General features: G+C 36.5%; 2 protein-coding genes across 2 annotated transcripts in view; one reads left to right on the plus strand and one right to left on the minus strand.

The window, feature by feature from the left end:
- LOC110462983 (V-type proton ATPase catalytic subunit A) overlaps positions 1-11964 on the minus strand; it is a 26857-nt gene extending 14893 nt beyond the window's left edge. Inside the window, exons 1-7 of the mRNA XM_021517288.1 lie at positions 11905-11964; positions 7589-7682; positions 5924-6052; positions 5226-5315; positions 3997-4121; positions 1914-2051; positions 730-881 (exon numbers count right to left, since the gene is read on the minus strand). Coding sequence (XP_021372963.1) covers positions 730-881; positions 1914-2051; positions 3997-4121; positions 5226-5315; positions 5924-6052; positions 7589-7682; positions 11905-11907 — 731 coding nt within the window. The 5' untranslated portion in view covers positions 11908-11964. The remainder of the gene's footprint in view (positions 1-729; positions 882-1913; positions 2052-3996; positions 4122-5225; positions 5316-5923; positions 6053-7588; positions 7683-11904) is intronic.
- Positions 11965-11967: 3 nt separating this feature from the next.
- On the plus strand, positions 11968-21220 carry LOC110462991 (N-alpha-acetyltransferase 50-like). Its single transcript, XM_021517297.1, has 5 exons — positions 11968-12051; positions 16127-16263; positions 16767-16886; positions 19992-20058; positions 20901-21220. The coding sequence occupies exons 1-5, from the start codon at positions 12044-12046 to the stop codon at positions 21103-21105; spliced, it is 537 nt and encodes a 178-aa protein (XP_021372972.1). The 5' UTR covers positions 11968-12043; the 3' UTR covers positions 21106-21220.
- The last annotated feature ends 1092 nt before the right edge of the window (positions 21221-22312 follow it).

Genomic DNA, 22312 nt, shown 5'->3' on the forward strand with positions numbered 1-22312 from the left:
AGAAGATTTTTGAAATTTTAGTCAATTTGACCCTTTTTGGCCCCGCCCCTCAGGCCCCTGGGGGCTTAGGACTAAACCGGCAACTTTTTTGTTGACCTTTGTCCATGGAAGGTCGCTGCAAAATTTCATTGAAATTGGTTCAGGGGTTTTGGAGGAGAAGATTTTTGAAATTTTAGTCAATTTGACCCTTTTTGGCCCCGCCCCTCAGGCCCCTGGGGGCTTAGGACTAAACCGGCAACTTTTTTGTTGACCTTTGTCCATGGAAGGTCGCTGCAAAATTTCATTGAAATTGGTTCAGGGGTTTTGGAGGAGAAGATTTTTGAAATTTTAGTCAATTTGACCCTTTTTGGCCCCGCCCCTCAGGCCCCTGGGGGCTTAGGACTAAACCGGCAACAATTTTTGTTGACATTTGTCCATGGAAGGTCCCTGCAAAATTTCATTGAAATTGGTTCAGGGGTTTTGGAGAAGAAGTCGAAAATGTAAATTGTTTACGGACGCACGACGCATGACGCACGACGGACGACGGACGACGGACGACGACGGACAAAAGGCGATCGCAATAGGTCACTTGAGACTTTGTCTCAGGTGAACTAAAAACTTAATGTTGACACCGACGCCGCCATCGCCAGAAAAGCAACACCTATGTTTCGCTTCCATTTCATGGCATCGAGACAAAAATCTAAAAATAGAATGAGGAACTCCCTGGGAAACCCTAGGTGGTTGACATACGGGAAGAGAGCATCAAGGACACGTTGACCGGTCAGCAGAGGATGGTTTCCAGCAAGTTTCTCCGTGACTGGACGCATCTGACGTACAGGCCAGACTTGTAACATAGTGTATTTGTTTTTCTTTCCGTCAAACTCGGTCTCCAAGACGACGTCCTGCAATTATATGGAAACCGGACAGGTCAGTAGTAATTCAGTAAGGTGGTAATATGTATCAGCTGCAATTTTTCCAATCATTTATTTGTATAATAACGATAACAGCCAAACATAATAATTTACCAATGCTATCATATAGGCGACAGCGAGGAGATATGATAGAACTTTATAAATGGATCTATGGAAAATACGACCGGGATTTTACTGGTTTTTGAAGTTATGGAAAGATGTTTCAAATTAATCCAAAAACAGTGGAACTTCTTTGAAATATATCCCCAACAGGGTACAATTCAATTATGAAAAGGAAAAACAGTTTTTACTAAGAACTGCAAATATGTGGAATAACTTAACGGAAAATGTCCAACATGTATGTGCTAACATTTGAAACTCTATCAAAAATGAACTGGATAAACACTAAGAAAACATTGTTTATTTTATAACTTCAAAGCTAGTTACGCTCAAACAAGAGGCCCAATTTTTTTTTTTGGCCAAGTAGGAACAGTTTTTTTTGCCTAGTGGAACCTGAAATTTACAATTATATTAGAAAACAAGTGCTTATATTTTATTCCGCGAGTGCAATTTGATGCAATCTTAAGACTACATTTACTGACAGGGATCAATCTAGACTTGATTCACTACCATTTATGGGTAGTTTCCCAATCAGAACAAAATTACCCTGTTCTTTGAAATTCCTCATCTATGTGCTTCAAAATTCCCATATTTCAACAAGAAAAGAGTGTTTTTTCTTCAAAATATTTCCCTTACTTATGTTTTCTTTAACGTTCAACAGTTAAAATGTATAATACTGCATATATACATTTTCTTCACATAATTTAAACAAAAATGCTACAATTTCAAGCTTAAAATTGTTTATAAATTGAAATATACCGCACACATGTATGTCGGACAAAACATTTATCTTTTACCTTCATGACGCTAGAGCCTTGTATCAAATTTTTTATTTCCCACAAATCTGAAAAAGGGGTAGTTTCCCCTAAAACCTAGATTGATCCCTGCCTGGATATGACTTACATTGACATCATACGTGCCAGGGTCAGCAACCCAGGTGACGGTGCCCTTGGATTTGGGAGGCAGCATGATCTTGTGTTTGATTAGGATGTTCTCGTACACTACACCGTAAATATCTCCTCCGGTCATGTGACTGCCCACCTGACGACACAAAAACACTGATGTAAAGATTACAATTTTAGAACTTGTACATATAAGGTTTAGGTACTCCAGAAAGTTTCATGAAAATTAAAGGATAACTTAAAGCATTGTCAATTGGAAACCATTTGACACGGCCAAAAGGAGTGATTCCTTTACAACAACTTAGCTTCGCAGGTGACACAAAAGTCAGGGCCAGTATTCATGAAACCATTCTCATGCTCAAGTATGGATTCTGTGCTCAAACCAATTATCGTGTAACCTCGCATAAGTCATGTCTAACGACCAAAAAGTCAAATTGAAACATTGAAAATGGTTATGGCTTAAAAGTCTTTTCCCAGGTTATTGACAAAATAAGAAATTTCTCATCAATTTATAACGGAAACAAAAAAATTAGGCTTGAAAACAAAATCGGGGCTTGAGCATGATAACAGATTAATGAATACGGGCCCAGGTGATTCAAATTCATACCTTGCATTCCAGTTTATTATCTTTGACTTTTACCTCAATTCAAAATAATCCCAGTGATGATTCTAGGAATTTCAAAATAGGGGGACAACTCCTTCACTGCCATTCAGAAAAGGGGCCAATCAAATGTGAATATGGGCCCAACTTACTTACATTTCAGTTACTGAAATACTGAGTATGTACATCATTAAACAAGCAACAAGGGTTTATCGCTGCATGAAACAATTATCACAGGCCTAGATCTAATACACAAATATAAATAGCAATCAAATGTATTTTCGACTATTCCCCTATGCGATGTACATTTTCCAATGATGGCCTTTAAATTTGATTGCAGATAAAATGTCTTTAAATACTGATATTACAGCACTAGGTTCTTAATACTTAAAAATCAGCGTCAATCCCGCAACCATACACCCTAGAATCTTCTCCGTAATTATGATTACTTCACTAATTAAACTGCAAAATTCTTGAATCCAAATTTTTTAGCTAATTAAAAAAGACTATGGATTCACAATAGAAAACACATTATTTCAGTAAAATTATCACATATAATCTATAATAATTTGCTGCTTATTATAAGTACACTTAAACCTTATTGCTAAGCACCCATGGCACTTATGAAAAGATTCATATACCACAACCAGTAAGTGTTTATATGTGACGTTTCAATGACTGGTTGTGCTACACGAGTCTTTTCACAACCCATACTTACCAGCCTGAGGGTTGGTTTAGTATTGTTTAACATCCTATCAACAGCTATGGTCATTTAAGGACAGCCTCCCCTGTGTGCAAGATGCATGTGTGTAGTGTATGCGTGTGTGTTTTGGGAGGCTGCAATATGTTCATGTTTGTCTCCTTGTGATAGCGCGGAACTGATGCCGACTTTATAGTGCTACCAGACTGAAACATATTGCAGAAGACACCCAGCAGGACACCCTACCCGGTCACATTATACTGACAACGGGTGAACCAGTCGTCCCACTCCTAAATTGCTGAGCGTTAAGCAGGATTAAAAACTATCATTTTTACAGACTCTGGTATGTTTCGGCCAGGGGACAGAACCCAAAGCCTTCCTCACAGGGGTGAACGCTCAACGAAAGGCCAAAAGTGAAGCATTGTCAAGGGAGACATTAGGAAGAAGAAAGTTATTTAGAAAAAAGAGAAAAGATATGGATCCCCAATTTAGTCGCCTCTTACGATCATGCAATGAGGGCAGCAGGTACAATTTTTATGCCCTACCTGCAGGGGTCCTACCAAACTGAGGAAAATGTTTAGAAATACCCAGGACACTTATTAGGATCAGTACAGCATGTAGGAAGGTGAAAAGCACCTGTCATCCTACGTCTAAAAATCAGAGGGCAGAAGCTGGAGTAACAGCGTTATGGTTTGTATTCCAGGTGCACTATAATACCAACCAATTTCAGCCCTGCCTGTACATGTACAGTGCGCACCGGTAAAGTAAAAATTATGGACTTACCCTGATATTTCCAAATGGTTCAAACTCCCATTTGAGATTCCTGTCCAAGGCAGGGGTGTTGACTCCCTTAGGGATATAGATACTCTGCGTCAGTTTTGAAATCTCTGCCAACGGTCTTTGAATACCTATAAAAATTGCAATGAAAACATATCACTTATCTCCCTTTGATCAGTAGATCCACACACTGGATAAATTTTGAATTCCCTGTCAGTGGTGTTTGAATACCTATTGAGAACTAACAGAATTTCTCATCCCTTTGGGGGTGAGATAGCCGAGTGTTTGGCAACTTAAGAATCTTTCCCCGAGGGTTGAGATTCCCCTATCTCACCCACAAGGGGGTGAATGGTTCTTTTCCTGTTACCCTGTTCTCCCATTGTGTATCATATACACAATGTAATGATAACGTTACATGCTAAATTCAGGGTTGACGTGACGTGACGTTGATGGATTGTTGAGGTGACGCATTGTATTGTTGAAGTGAACTCATACCATTGTTATGAATAGGGAATCCCCCCGTCTCAACCCTAGGGCGAGACAAGAAAATCTCAAACCGGTAAAAGTGCGGATACACTTGTCCAGGGTAAGAGAAATTTTTATGAGTTACTTCCCATTGAACAACTCTATACATTGTAATGCCAGTGGTCTTTAAATACCTATAAAAATCTCCCTTTGACCGGTAGATCTACACACTGGCTAAGTTTTGAAATTTCTGCCAGTTGTACATGTCTTTGAAAAGCAATGAACATTGCATTCCAACCATATTGTGAGTTACCTCCCTCTAAACTGTATAAACTGGATAAATTTGGCAATTTCTGAGTAATATCTGGAGTGAAGATACTCTAGCTGGCATCTTCAAAATCCAACGGTTCTGCTCTTCACACATATCAGATTCCCTACACCCCTCCTGACAAAATTAAAGGCTCTATATGGGCCGCCTTGCAAACTTGATGTACTTCAAAAGAATCCTGCGGTGGCATTAACGGTAAAATTGACAAGGATCAAGAAGGCTGTTGCCCCTCTGTAATCATCAAAGGACATATATCAGTCTAGCGAGCAGTCGGATTTTCATACCTAAAACCATTCAAGAAGCTGACAGAATGCTTTCTATTTGGTCATGAGTACTCATGGCATATATATTCTCAGGGTGTAAAGACGATACTTGTATCGACAGCGCAACCCTTGTCAAAATGAATATAAAATATAACAGGTGAGGTATGATTGACACTTACCATCAAAGATACTAGCCATTATTCCGGGTCCTAACTCCACGGACAGAGGCTTACCGGTCCGGAGTACGGGATCACCCACTGTTACTCCAGCTATGTACTAGCTAAGGTCAATGTTACACTGCAAAATTCTATCTACCATTTTAAATTGATTTAGTCATCATACACAGATTTACAGATTTTATTCTGACTATTGGAATCCTTACATTTCCTCTGCAGTCAGCTCTGATTCTAACGGGGTAAAACGGGAATTATAACCTAGATTTTCAAAATTGTACAACAGGTTCAGATTTATAAAAAACAACTTCTCATCAAAGCATAATTTCACCAAAGGGCTAAGCCACAAATAACTTGATGAATCAAACATGCAAATGTTCAAAATGTAATACATATGTATTTGAGAATGAAAATTTACAAATATTTTATTCTTCTCTTTAGACATTCATTTTTTATTTCCAAACCTGAAATTTTAGATTTTAATTTCATTTTTTTTTGTTATTAAATATACTGGATTTGATAAACAACAATCAATATTTCAATAAGAAAAAAAAAAGATAATTTGATCATATGGACAAGAAATGCAATCCAACTCGATTTCATTTTTTAATTTGGCAGTAAGAAATGATAAAACCATTGCCACCTCGAGTCCCAATATTTTGGGTTCCTTGTCTTCTTCAAGGGTGAAAATCAACAAAGGATACAAGTTTCCTCGTACACCTGGATAGTTGCCATGTCACCCTCCAATCGGATGATCTCTCCCACAAGCTCGTCATGGCCGACACGCACCAACTCGTACATAGCAGCTCCTGCCATGTTCTGAGCGGTCACCACTGAAAAAGCACACTTGTATTTACGAAATCTGGTTTTAGTTCATGATTAGGTCCTATTCTTATAATGATGCATATAAATAGCAATATGTTACATACTGTATTCTTCATGTTTGCTGTTAAAGAATTGATTCTTTTAGGAGGGGGGCACTTTCTGTAGCTTTTTGCACCGCAAAGGTACATTCAAAATGTATAATCTTTCCTGTTACATTTGAAAATGAAACTTGTAGATGTACAAGAATAGTTTAAGCTATGAATGCCAAAGCTCACTTGTTGGCATCATTATTGTAACACTTGATATACAAGGGCCCTCGATGGAAGATGGCTATTCTGTTCATAAAACAAGCATGCAGGATACTGACATAACCTTCTATTGAATTAAATGATAAATTTTGATTTTCTATGATATTAAAACATTTTGAAAATGGTGAAGTTGATTTTTGAACTAATTTCAGTTAATTAGCAGTCATGGTCAATATCTTTTTTTTTTTTTTTTTAAACTTTATTTATTTTACAACAATTATGAAGCAAGTTATTTCAACTTATATTAATCACTCTTGTTGGCCTGGATGTAAGCCCAAGGGGGGTGTCTTAGTGTGGGAGGAAACCGGTCAATATGAATTCCAATGACAACTGGAAATGACAAACTCAACATGAAGCACTAACAGCGAGCTTCATGGCATTTTCACTTCCAGGCTGCATTCATATTGACTATGAGTGCTACATGTATTACTGAAAGTGGACCAAACAATGGTTACATGCAAACAATAGCTGGTGATCACAAATCATGGATAAACTATTACTTTGTCTCAATGTTTGTCTGAATTGCCAAATATACCAATGAATTTCAAGACAGACATTTGAGTCATTAACTTGTGTGCTTTTCCTGTTGATCTCTGTCACAATAGGAGAATTCAGTCACAATTATATACCTGGAAAGTTTCGCCCAGTCAAAACTTCGCCCTTCGACAGTTAGTAAAATCCATTTTAGCCAGGTTAAAAAAATATGCACTTCAAATTTCATTACTATGTATATCATATGTTGTTTACAAATGTTCGCTGTAATGATAAATATAAGTTTGCCCTGATTACAGAGGGCAAAAATGGTGAACATTTTGCTGCAGCAAAAATTTCACTGTATACAGTATGTTCTCCAAGTAGTAGGACTTCTCAACACTAGTGTTTTGAAAATAATATTCAGATATTAAATTGCATAACAGGAAAAAGCTTCAACAATAACTGGTATAGTATAATACATTCACATGTGCGTATCAATTTACACAAAACAATGAATAGTTACAAAACATTTTGTGTAAATTTCTCCTAAACAATTTCTTTTATGAAAAACCTCTTCATGGTTGCTTTATGTTTAGCTGATATATTATATGCAGTTGCATTTAATTACTATTCGGCACAGCATTACTTAACTCATTCACCCCTGTAGACACATTTGAACTCTTCCAATTCAAAGGTTGGAATAGTTCATTATGAAACTTCAGGGGTTAAAGTAATATAAGTAGCTATAGGTGACCTACATACCAGGTCCAGAAACAGCAAATACATATCCGAATAGAGACTCCTTCTCAACATCGGCAATTTTCGGCAATTTCTTTGCTCTCTCGTAAGCTCCAGCCTACAAAGATAGAAAACAAGGTTTAGAAAAATTATTCAACAAACTTTCCATTTAGGGTACATTGTAAATATGTACGTTACCCAAAACCCCAAGGATCTCCATATATAGCCACTTAGTTGTGCTCGGTGACCATATTGGTATAGGCAGCCATCCTTGTACTCGCAGTTGGGTTAAGTATAACGTACATACCAGTACCACAACCAATGGCGTACAATTTCTTATACATTATGTATATACATTAAGGATCCCCATGCATACCACTAACAAGATTTAAATTATTTTGATGTCAGTTTATCCAAATTCCAGAGTTCTTATCATGAATCTGAGTAAGGAGCTTTTCTAATTCTTATCCAACAACGATACATAACACTGATTTTTTTTTTTTAGGAAAATGTGTTTATAATGACGAATAGGCTGCTAAGTCCAACTCAAGTTAATATTCTGCGAGAGTAGTTCGCCATTTTCACGAAAATAAAAAGTGTTTCTTTTTAAAAGCTAAATGAATTCCTGCAATAAACCCAGTCTCCCATGTCATGTAATACTTATAACTACTAACTATTTACTTGTAGGAACATAATTTTGTATGATAATGTAAATAAAGTCTGGCCCAACATTAAACACAAATTTATGTATCTCGATCAGGGAGTTGTAGAAATATATGTATATATATGCATACAAATTAGGTTACACTGTGATATTTTTATTTTTGGAAATTTGGATCAATATTCATAACCATTTTACAGTCTTCAGCAGGTATGCATCATCCATATATGATAATTTAAATAAAAAAAATACTCAAGTTATTACACATGCTTTATATTTTACATACATGTTTGAACAGTTTCAAAATCAAACATGTATTACCGGAAAATATATGTATAGTTACACCCCTCTAAAAATTGAGAAAAAAATGCACACCTGTATGTTTCACTATCAACCCTAATGCCCACTACATATTATCTCCCAAAGTGACATCATAATGTATAGTGTGGAAGTCTGCGATGTCAGGAATACATTGTCACATGTATTACTTTACAACGTCAAAACAAGTCACATTACACAATATATCTATGCACTGATATTATATATACAGTCCCAAGCAAAACGGTGCGTATATGTAATACTTTCCCAGAATGAGAAAAAGGAAAGAAAATATCTTACAAATTTTAACAAAAATAATTTGAGATTTTTCCAAATTCATACAGTAAAATTTAGGCAGAAATAAACCCATTAGAACAGATGCATGGGAATCTGTGTTGAAGGTAATCCTATGATAGAAAGAATAATTATATTTATATCAAAACTGTTTCCAATTCAAATTCGCAATTACAAATAAGGTCGTAAGGTAAGTATGGTAGTATTATGTATGGATTGAAAGTTCTAAAAAAAAAAATACAATTTTATTCTATATATTCTGACCAGCCAACATTCAGAACAGGTACTATATATTAAATAAAAATTTATAGATTCAGTTTCATAAATGGGGACAGAGAATTCAAAGTATCCAATTTATATTTCTGACCGGCCTATCTACAGCCTAATAATCCTTTATTTCATACTGGTGATACATAAGTATGCAGAAGGTCATCCAACACTGACTTATGTTATAAGTCCCTGACGCTGGGTTGAGTAGCAGTGTAAATTTCTGGGTTGCTACCCACCTAAACATTGTGCCAGCCCCAACCTGATAAAGCTGACCTAGTTATGTCCTAGATATACCCATACCAGGGGATTTCTATGGTGTGCATTTTGGGATTTTATCAGGACAAATTTAGGAAAAGGAGGTCTATTCAATTGAAAATGGTCCCATTTAACAGAACTAAAAAGTGTGTGTGTGTGTGTCACGATGGCGCGGGGGAGGAGGGCGGGGGAGGAGGGCGGGGGAGTCTGAAAAATAAATAATACACATACATACCTGTACAGTGTAGTAATATTTTTTTACCGAAAAGTTAAAAGTTTAGATTCAAAACACGAAACTTCACCAATAGCCTGTCAATCTTTTTGAACTTTTCAAACAGGATGTGGGTGTAGTCTAGGATAGTATTTTATATTACACCACAAACATTTGGAAAAGTGCCTACATGTTTATATGTTATCTACATGTATTATTATTGGAACATCTGTAGTGATATAGGTAGGGTTTTCAAAAAAACTTTTAGTGGGTACGTCCCAAGTAAATGATCATGCAAAAAAAAAAATTGTGGTGCTTGTAATATTTTTGTTTATTTCTATTTAACTGGGGCTCGAACCCACGACCCTTGGCTCTCCAGCTCGGGAAATTCCCTACAGTTGACGCTTGTAAGGCTAGGTTATCAATGCACATCTTTTACACAGAAACAGCTGTCTGCCTAATTCTTCTTTACTCATCTTTTTCGGGCAAAAAGAAGAAAGAACGAGAACCAAGATTTGTTAATTCTCGTCTTTTCGCCCTGAAAAGATGATTCAAAACAACAAAATGGTGCAACGCAGCCACATACATATAAGCATTCTGTAAATGATTATAATTGCCAATTTTCAGAAAAATATTTATGATAAATAAATTTCTGAATGGCAATAGGTATTTTTTTCGTGAAGATCGAAAGAAAGAAATTCATGGCGGTTTCAGGGAGTAGTATAAAGATGATAGAAATGAGGAAAGACATTTCAGCAGAGTGAATGTACAAATTATAATGGAAATATTCTGTTCCTCTGTGGATTCTGTAACCAGTTCTAGTCTCTTGATATGATAAATGATTGCATTGCCATGCATGCCCATATTTTTAGCTCACATTTATGCTTTTTTCTAAAGTTATGTGATTGCATCTAGTTAGTACTACATTTTTAGGTTTGTAATAGAAAAAGAAGTCTGTTGGGATGGTTAAGTATTCAAACATATGGAATAGTACACAGTTGTAATAGGATGAGGAATAGTGATAAAGATAGCGCCATCGCTGGGGCTCGAACCCGCGACCCTTGGCTCTCCAGCCTCATGCTCTACCGTTGACGCTTGTAAGGCAACCTAATTAATCCACATATTTTACACTATTCCCCCCTTTTTTCAAACACAACCCAGGTTCTGTGACAAGCTGACGCTTGTAAGGCAACCTAATTAATCCACATCTTTTACAGAGTTTCCTATATGATGTACGAGTCTGCAGACATATTTCAAAAATTCTACTATACATATATGTACCTGGTAACTATAACCCAACCTATATACTCAATTTACTCGCCCTGACCATCAGGTAATGGAATCGTATATATGCACCTCTAAACCTCTAAATCTCACATGTCATTTCCTATTTATACATATTTACTATCAGGTATAATCCTGGGCCATTTCATCAATTTTTAGTAAATATAAAAATTAAGAGGGGTCATTCTTTGTAATATTAAAAGAAAATAGGAACATGGAAGGGTCAATTTCAGTTTTGAGGGGTCAATGGCCCCCTTCACCAGGATTATCAATATCCATGACTATAATAGAACTACCTATTTGGCAGAGTCAGTTGATTTTGGTTGCAATGCTTGTTTTATCCAGTAGTTTATATATTTTGTTCTTAACTTTTATGAATAATACACATTCACTGTACATGAATGTTGGATACAAGCATTAGTATTTACACATATGTTCATTTATCATTATGTATTTGAACCAGCTAACTTTGTATTTTTGGAAGTACTGTTTATAAATGCTTACTTATAAAATAAAACCAGGAAAAATAAATTGATGGCACATTGGCAGCGTGATTTCTCCATTTATTTATAAGTAGTCATGATCAGTGTCACATAAGAAAGGGATATGTCCGTTTTCAATAAATACTAGATTTATAAAGATTTGTTATAATGAAGCAAATTCTATTTTCGTCTGCAAAAATCACATGATCTGGTGACATTTGGCTCATGACTATTCTGAATTGCTTAACTCAGGTGGAAATTAAATATCCACAGAATGAATGTGACTTGCAGCCCGCTTCGAGTTCGTTTAATAAATTTATCGAAAGACGCTACCCGGATTTAGTGACATTATATGACAGCTATCCTCCACTAAGGTCAACGTGTACGAGTCGACAGATACCGGTGTCCGGGTCCTTTCTCCCAATCAATTTTAATCTCTTCTTCAAAATGAAATGATCAAATAGTAAGTGCCAAATGAAAACGGGATATATATCAACAACTCCGGGAAAAATTATGCACAATAAATATCTATAAAGCAGTAAAAACAACAAAAAGATATCCTTACCATCTTGTCAGGTTTTCGGAAATATTATCATGTGATGATCGATAAACTTCCGCACTTGCGCATTACAAGATTTTTATTTGTCACTATTTGACTTCCGGTTTTTAAGCGGGATCCAAGAGCACATGCCCTAACAGAAAAGATGACAAGGTATACATATGATATTATTATATATGCGTGTTTAACTTTCATTTTATACATGAATGAAGTCCATTTTAATCTGTTTACATTGCCACTCAGATTTGTCAAGAAACGAGGAATGTGAACAGTTTCTGGTGGCCCAGGGCACTCCGATAGACCACAGGCGGTGTTCACTCCCTTGATCTGCGGGCCGTGATCTGCTCTAAGAGTCTTATTAAATATTAAATGCGTCTCCGTATCGTTACAGGTCCTTTGCAATGCAACACTACGCTTCTGCTCAAATTATCAGTTTTATTTTGTTATCTTAGACTCAGCCAAAACTTACAGATCTAGATGCGTGGTTCAGATTTTATAGGTCTGTCGACTGTTCGCTTCCTGCAGAGCTAGCCCTGGGGTTTTCTTACACATTCTTGTGGTTCACTCTTGAAATTGACCGTCCTCGGTACTCCAGTTTACACGGTTCCGGGTTGTTTCGCCCGAAATCCTGTTCGCCCTAGGCTGTTTCGCGCTATCTAAATGTGATTTATTTGAAACATGTTCCAACTTTCTCACATAATTAGTAATGATAACAATACATATATTCTGTAGTTGAGTAACAAAACTGACAAGAAATCAATTTTGAAAGATAATAATCAATTACATACCAAAGGTATGTGAACCGCAAACTTTAATCTGTATACAAGTCTTAATACTTTGTTTTTAACTCAGGGCTTATTCAAACTAATTAGTATAGATGTATAGCTTCTTTAATAATTGTTCTCTTTCTTTCACAGCGGACACATCTTAATCAGTTCAAGAAAAATTGTCTTGAAAAACACAAAATAAAAAGCTACCAAAGAAAAGTTCTCTGGATTAATGTATAAAAAAAAACATAAGCACTTTGTCCCAAGAAGTTGATGAAGATCGTCTTTTTTTAGGAATAAATTGATGAATTAAATGACACTGAAAATTGTTGCTGACAACATAATAGCGTTAACAAGTGGGCTTGGTACATGTACAGTACTACAACAGAGCTAGTGGTGCTGTCAACAGGAACACTGGTGGTGGAGCTGTCCCTTGAACAGCAAGTTATATTTTGGTTAGCTGAAAAAGATAAAATAAAAAATATAAATTTAAATCATACAGCTGGATCCTAATTACTAGAATACTTCAGACTTGTTATTTAGTTTCACGGACCAGAAAAATGATTGGTTGGGGGGGGNTTTGGTCATTAGACATTAAACATATCAAATAGACCTGTCCTTTTGCAGAATCAAAGATCAAAAATTTCTCAATAGTCATTAAATATTTACCAAGTGCTGAATTGATACATGTTGAAATGAAATTCAAAATCTGGATGAACTATTTTGTTCATTTTTTGGGAAAGTTTACATGTGCTGTGACCTATATCAGTATAGCACATGTACATGTGTATTAGACATTTGTAACAAACCCCTGTGCTTCTACCGTGCTGTGTATGCACTCGAAAGATCTCAATTTTGGTCGCTCGATAATTTTAATTTTTAAGTTTTGTAGAATATAGAATGTCTCTTATCACCTATGAAATCTTAAGTTTCATTTTCATAATCTGTATATATATATTCTTTCATTAAAAAGTCTGAATCTAAATAACTATCACAAGACTTAATGTTAGTCATATTTGACAATGATGTAGCTGCTTGACATAGTTTGCGACATCATCACATGTATGTATCCATTTTCTAAAGTTTAAGCCACGATGATTACACTGTGTTACTTGCCTGTCAAATCAGTGTCACATTATAAATCGGTCTCTCGTCACCTAGGTAAACAACGTGGTTATCGATACCGTAAATCGGTCTGTGAGATAGCACGCAAGCGCAGTACATGTAAATTGGCTCCGGCGTGAGGTCACAGGCCGCCACAGTTCGGTGCACAAATACAAGATGTGGACAATACATACGCGAAATGAAAGAGGTGTTTCACCAATCCCTGCTTCTAAGTCCGTGCTTTCACCCGGTGCCGTTCTTGTTGATTCTCGCTTGAATCATACCGGCATTCAAGGGTGGTAGCTATATAGCGTAATTACGTAATCAAGGTCAGTGGAGTGTTTTGTAGGTACGGCTAAATTTATATAACTGACGAAATTCGTAAGTACAGCAAATGGCGCCCTCCAGAATAAAAACACTTTTTTTTACAGCGAAAGGATGGTGGGACATAAACTTTACAGTACTAACTCAGTTTGACTCAATTTCAAATGGGTTGATTTGATTAACAATATTAATGTCATATCAAGATGTATTTAACCCAAAATGCATACCCTGGTTTGTTTGTGTTAGGATCGATCGCTATCAGAATGACTTGTCTGCAGGAGATAGGAAAAGGTATATGTTCACTTCTCGAACGGTAATCTACCGGTCATTGTCAATTTCTGAAGTAAATGTACCTTTTCTCATCATATGAACGTCTCTTAGATAAAGTTATTAGAAAAATAACATGCAGTTATATAGATATTTTTTAATGATTGGTCAAAATGTCAATTTATTAAACGTATTCTTTTGTCGTTGATTTCAACCGATAATCGATTACCGATCGATCTTGAATGTCCGATAATCGATCTTGAATGTCCGATAATCGATCTTCAAAATCGGACCGATTCCTAGCACTAGTAGTTACTTCATTGGTCACTGGTTAAAAAACCTGACCAATCGCTAGACTGATACATGTCAATTTTACTGTTTTGTGATCGCGAGATTCCTTTGATGTACAGTACATCAGCTACATCAAAGGATCAAACTGGTCTTCTTGTCGCCACCAAAAAGGGGCGCACAATGAGCCTTCAATTTTGTCACGACATATTTCAGGGATGCATAGAGCATATAAGTTGTGCTAACCCCTGGAGTATCAAGGACGGAAATTGACCCACTAGAGATAGAAATTATGTGTTCAAATCAAGCTGGTTTGGCGATAAATTGAGGGAATTAACGTATAAGGAATTCTGAATTAAAAAAATAACTGAAAATATGTTGGCGGTAAGTGAGGTGGCAAATGAAATGACGGGCATTATATTGAGGTTTTACTGTACATTGGTTTCTATTGATATTTGCAATTTTACAACATAAATCACCAATAGGCGAGCTATACTGTTCTCCAACAGCTCTTGTTTGGTACAGAGGGGTTTCAGCATCGTTTGGAGACCTGTTTCTGTGCCCTGACATTAACACATAACGCAAGTCTGTTGATGTCATTGTGTTTTTGCCAAGTGAAAATAAATTTGTTGTCAATCTCTGCAATAATGATGAAGAGAAATTAGGCAGAACCAACAAATTTACACTTTTTTACTGAAATAAATGTACCTGAAGGAAAGTGAAAGCTGCCAAAACTGACCATAATAGCAGGCTTCAAAATTTTGATGGTTTGCATGCTATATTTTCTGCTGTCATCTGCTGTCATCTGCTATTTAAAATATGAACATTAATCTCCAAAATCTGGCAACAGCAATTGTGGGAGTTTTACAGATACATGTCTGAAAAAATCTGTGTACCTATATATATGTATACTAGTATGTAAATAAATTCATTTCTCACTTGACTACTATATAGCTTAATGCCATGTCCCAACTCGACTCATTATAGATGCTACAAGCCTACATTGTATAAATCTGATAGACGGGCTGTCGATAGCTGAATTTCAGAAGTGCTGAGTGAGATCTTTAGGAATGAAATGTGTTCATATTTGTGATTTGACACATATTATATAAGCTTGTACCACATCGCCTTGTACCATTTTGGATTCGGGTCTTTTAACACCCTAAATCCTGTTTACATGTACCACTAGTCCTTTCATACTAAATCCAATTTGCCCAAGGTTGTTTCTCCCTTATATGAATATGTATTTTTTTTAAAGTTATAAAGTTCAGTTGAAATGTTTGTAATGATGAAAAACTTATGTTTCATGAACAGTTGTTTTGTCAATAAATTCTGGTTGACCATACATGTATAAATGCGAAACAACCTGACCGACCATTTCTACTGTAAGTATAAGCAGTTCTATATACCCATATTGTGTTGACAGGGATATTTATACAAAATGCACCCTCTAACACACCTTTCTTTTTTTATTTCAGGGGACAAACAGAATTGGGTGACATCACTCAGCACAATTTAAAGCAGCTGAAGAGACTGAATCAGGTGGTCTTCCCTGTTACTTACAATGACAAGTTTTACAAAGATGTCCTAGAAGTTGGAGAGTTAGCCAAACTAGGTATATATATGGTCGTTTACTGAATTTTCAACTCAAAATAGTGTTTAATTTCCTGTAATTATATAATGAAAATGACAAATTTTAGAAATATGTCTTGCAAGAGTAAACAGTCCAAATGTGGCCTTTTACATATACACAGTAATTATGGTGTGCTTTTTTTCTAACCAAATTTCACAACGGCTTGTTCCTGTAGAAATCATGAAAATTTCTTCATTTTGGTAAAATTATGTATATTTTTGGCTGAAATATTTTACCAAATTGAAGAAGGGGAGAAATGGGTGAAAAAAGAAGAAAAATGTAAAATTTTCATAATTTTCTACAGGCGCCGACTGTTGAGAAATTTGGGTAAACAAACCAAGTGAAGTCCCAGACATTACTTTTTGAACTGATCATAAATTGTAAAGCAACACGTGTATAAAAATTCCTGATTTAAGCTTTAATAACCTTAGCCAATGCTTGAACTAGAATTCTCCGAGATGTATGGATTGTTTTGTTGGTTACAGCGTACTTCAATGACATCGTTGTGGGGGCGGTATGCTGTAGAGTGGACGTGTCGGACGGTCAGCGGAGGCTGTACATCATGACCCTTGGCGCCCTGGCTCCATACCGCAGACTGGGAATAGGTGAGAACACTAGTACCACCCATATCGAGGGAAATCATGGAATTTAACAGCAGTGGGACAATTTCAGGAATTTTAAGAGGGGATAATTCTATGTACAATAAAAAGAAAATTGGGACATGGAGGGGTCAATTTCAGTTTTGAGGGGTCAATCTCCAGGATTATCCATGCCATATGTTTTCCAGCTTCAGCATGATCCATCTTTCTTCACGCTTCAGTTTTCACTGTATACATGTATTACAATCTTTTTGTCATTGTTCGTACACACACACACAGTATAGGTCAACGATGGGGTCAGTGTAAATTCTGATCTGTCTTATGCTAGCAGAGGAGTTTATTGCTTTTAGATATTAGTTATATATCCTGTTATTATATTTCTGTATTTTTTTTCATATGTAATGTAAGTGATCTGTGTATTTTCTGTGTAAGTTTCTGTGTATTGATAAAGGAGCGGATTGATCCGAAAATTTGACAACCTCATATTGTCTACACCGTATATACGGTAAACCTCCGGTCAGTTCGAATCGGCGGATAGTTCGAACACATATTTTTTTCAATTAAAACAATAATTTTCTAGCTAGTGATAGCTCAAACTCTGATTGACCCTATTTCGGATAGTCCGAACTTGTCAAATGAAAACGTAAAGTAAGATTTTTTTCGGCAAACTCCATTGAAAGCTTGCGGCGATCGGCCCCGGAAAAATGCTTTGATCAACAGACACGTCTATAAGGGTAATGGGTTGTATGTGTGAGCATTGCAGTACAGCTGTGACAGACAAACCATAAATATATGTCACAGATTTTAGCGTTGATTCATTTTTTTTACATTGTTTGAAAAATACATCGTGCACGAGACAGCCAATTTCAACTTAGGCCCCGACAATGTATAAATAACATGCGATCAGTACGAACTGATGTCACGCTGTATGGCTGTACGCTAAGAAATCGCCCGTGTGTTGTCAAATACAGTGTTAACTAAGCATTATGATTATTTTATTGCGACCAGACATCCCTTAATTATTGCCAATCAAGGTATTACCTGTAAACGTGTGCCCTCACACCAGGTAGGGCAGGACACGATGTCGCGGTAGGAATCGGCCGCCCAGCGATGGTGAGTGACGAGATTAGCATTCATGTCAAAGCCCAAACAATCCACAGGTGTCCCAATTAGCGATGGGTAATTTTGAAGGTGTCAAATAAGTTTGGTAGGTATTAGGACTATATCACTTATAATTTAAAGCAGACATGTTGATGTTCTGACATAATTTTACTAACATATAGACCTATATTTACTGTACAGTAGCGCCTTGTAAACGCAACAGGTTATGTAGACTTATTCAATTTATTAAACGGACCATTCATTACGAAATAACATATACAATAGTTTCTGATTCAAATAAAACCTAACCACGCAGAGACTCAATATTTAGGTCTCTGATACAAGCTAGTATAGGTAGTCTTAACTTTGGTGTCACAAATGAAACGTGTACTGTTTCGGGGCCTACACAAGGGCCTCTGCTTCGCAATAACAATCATAATTATCACGAAATGAAGAAAGTTTAATGATCAATTAACATTGAATTAAATAATATACTATCATTTTACCCATTTATAAATGTGCCATTGTTCTATGCCAGGCCGTCGTTGTTACGTAGCACCCTTACATTGGATATATAGAGGCATATTACTCCGGTGAAGAAAATATGTCGGGTATATGTTTGTGACTTCATTTGCACTTTGCCGAAATTTTTGCCGATAGTTCGAACTCATGCTTATTTTCTGAAGCATAATTTTGTATAATCCGAACAGGTTCTTCAATATTTATTTAATTTTGTTCGAACTGACCGAAGGTTTACCGTATATCCCTTCCGCTTTGGTTCCTTCATCCTGACCCATTAACAGTACCAATGTTGTAGAGGCTATCCCATCGTCAACTCATTCACCCCTGCAGACACATTTGAACTCCTCCCATTCAAAGGTTGGAATAGTTCATTACGAAATTTCAGGTGTGAATGAGTCAATATGGTTTACTGGGTCCTACATTCTATATTAACAATATTAATGACCTATCAACATAGATCATGAAGACCATTTAATGGTTGATAAAAATGTTCAAGGAAATGTCATCAAATGATTTGAAAACATGAAAGTTAGTTTCATTAGGTTTTGTGCCCTACTAACAGATAGGGTCATTGAATAACATGCCTCCATCTGTGTAGTGTCTCTAATCAATCATGGTTTGTCTAAAACATGAAAAAGTTCAAGGGTGCTGAGATAGAATTATTTTTAAGAATAAACTTGTTACCTACCTACCTACCCTAAATTTTTCCAACATGTTACATGAAACACGTGTATATATTTTTTTGTCTGGCCTTATCGAGATTTAGAGCAGTTGTAAAAACGTATAAAACCATTTTACTCCTAATTTTTACCCAGCACTACTAATTAGGTAAAACACGATACAGCCTTTGAAATAGTGGATGGTGATCATCAAAAAGTAGAGACGAAGTGCTACATTGTAAATTGAGATGGCTACTTACATCCTCAATACTCCAGAGGTTTTGCTCTCTGCACCCCAGGAATGTCAAAATTGTCTACTTTGTCACATGCACCGGTTTATAATGTCATACAAGGATTGCTTCCTCGATGGTGGAGCTACACATGGCTACCTTAAACTACATACTGTCATCACCATCCTCGGTATCCAGGGGTTACGCTCACTTTCACTCTCTGCACCCATGGAATATGTCATAGCAAAATTGAAGGCACAAAGACGGCTGTTTGATTGGTCTCAGGTAAAAAAAAACAACGGACCACTCGCTAGGCTCATACCTGTCCTTTGAAGATTACACAGAAGCGAGACACCCGACTTTAAAGCCTGTCAATTTTACTATAAGGCAACTGTTAGGCAACCGAGAGATTCTTTTGATGTACATCAAAGGATAAAATTAGTCTTCCCGTCTCATCCACAAGGTGGTGCAACTGAGCCTTCGCTGTTGCTATGACATATTCCAGGGGTGCAGAGAGAGGAACTGATTGAGTATTGAGGTTGGGATGGCTATACCGTTTTTATGTGCGCATCAAAATGTAATATTTCATTTCTTTGCAGGAACTATCATGCTGAATCATGTGTTGAAAATCTGTAATACCGACGGAAATTACGACAATGTCTTTCTGTGAGTATAATCAGGGCATTTAGTGATATTAACTCCTCGTCTTTAGTATAAGCATAGTAAAAATGTTTTCCAAGACAAAAACATTGCCTACCTATATATAGCTAACTACTCTATTTTTCTGAGCTCAAGGATGATAGCTGAAACACAAGGAAGTCTTCTTATTTTTTGGCCTTAGCCTGTTTTTCAAGCATTACAATATAAACAATGCAATTCTTCTAGAATGGATAGTTGGATACGTATATATACATGTATATCACACACAGAAGAATCAATATGTATTGATATATTGATATATCGTCCCAAACCTAGTGTATTCACTGCATAATTGATAGTCATTCATCTTTCTTATGAAATAGTATAGTCTCTGCTGTTACTTTGTTCAAATAAACCCTTGAATTGGTAGGGGTGCCACGGTGCCCAAGTGGCCAAGTGGCGTCTGACATTCTGCTACCACTAGCCTGGGTCGTGGGTTCAAGACCTACATGGAGCAGTCGGCTGGTACTGGCCTTGGGTCGAAGGGTTTCTCCGGGAACTCCGGCTTTCCTTCATGATCACTATCATAGCCTGGCACGTCCTTAAATGACCATAGCTGTTAATAGGACGTAAAACACAAACAAACCAAGTTGAATTGGTATCTGTAAGGGAGATAACTTAGGTAGTGAACTAGTGACCTATGCACTTACCACAGGTCAATTTGACTTATTAGGGTTTTTTAACGAACACAGAAAACCCTTTTGTCATCCCAAGATATTAGACAGTAAGATTAAAGAAAATTGAAATTACTTTTGATTTTTTTTATCATAAATTGTTTGTTGATGTTTTATCTAAAATTTGTGTTTCAGTCATGTTCAAGTGAACAATGATGTTGCCATAAAATTTTATGAGAAATTTGGTTTTGAGATTGTGGAAGAGAAAAAGAACTACTATAAACGAATCGAGCCAGCCGATGCGTACGTCTTACAGAAATCCTTCCGTGATAGTGGTAAAAGATCAAAACAGGAAATGACAGAGGAAGAGATGGAAGGGGAAGCATCGCCATCAAATTGAAACAACGGATAATTTACCACAAACAATTCAACTGTTATGATTCCGTCTTTGCGTATTGCAGAGTTATCTTCTCTTGGGAGCAGGGATTGATTGTTACGTCATTGGTTTGTGCGAGAAAATTACGTCGTTTTCTCAAAAATTGATGACGTTACTCTCACAAACAAGTGACGTAACAATCAATACCTGCTCCCAAAAGAAGATAACTCTGCAATATGCAAAGACGGAATATGCATGATGATGTGATCAATTCAACATTCTCAAATGTGAAGTACATACAAAAGGAAAACAATAAGTCCACTGGAAGAAACATTGTAATACAATTTCGAAGTGGTACATGCAGTTTTATATTCTGGTGAAGATTCTTGAACAAAGCTTGGATGTAGGTGAACGGTGACATGATCAACTTTCATTGTCTAAAATATGAAGGAGATAAAATATCTGTGTGTATGAAGCAGGTACTACCGTATTTATCCTGCAATAATAAGCCCAAGGGGGTTGGCTTTACATTACAATGAAATTGCATTGGTATTTCTATAGAACTGAAATATCAGTGTTTTTGTTGCCTAAGTTTTACAACAGTCTGTTCCTTTATGAATTTTGAAAATATGGCATGATTTGTACTGAAATTGAGAATATATACCTCTGGTCATTTTTGGAAAATAAGGCACTTTTTGGCAAGGGTAAACGGCCTGTATTCAGTTGTAAAACTGAGCGAAAAAAATCACTGATTAGATATGGGTGGTCTTATTACCAGGCATGGGCTTATTGCTGGATAAATAAGGTAAATCATTTTGACATGGCATGACATTTATTTTTGTAATAATTCACGATAAGGTGGGATTGTGAATTTAAAATATTTTGAGTACTTATTAAATAAGAAACATCTAGTATATCATTGTTCTGTTTGTGAACTCAACTTTTCTACATATTTAGTTAAACACTAGGTTTGTTTTGCAATAAGAGGCGGAATGGGTAAACATGCTACCCGTCCCCCTGACTGCCAGCAGTATTAGAGTGCAGTTGGGCGAAATGTCTCCATGATTTTTGACAGCTGACTTTACATGATTCGGTCGACTGAGGCTTAACAAGTTGTTTTCAGTGCTTAAGAGCCGAGACACCGGTCATTTGCACCCTTCGCTTGACAAAGGAAACAGACGTTTTTAAAAGCTTGCAAAAATATTTTTTCACTTCCTGTTTGTGTTTAAAA

The sequence above is a fragment of the Mizuhopecten yessoensis genome, unplaced genomic scaffold (assembly GCF_002113885.1).
Source record: "Mizuhopecten yessoensis strain PY_sf001 unplaced genomic scaffold, ASM211388v2 scaffold1471, whole genome shotgun sequence".
Taxonomy (NCBI): domain Eukaryota; kingdom Metazoa; phylum Mollusca; class Bivalvia; order Pectinida; family Pectinidae; genus Mizuhopecten; species Mizuhopecten yessoensis.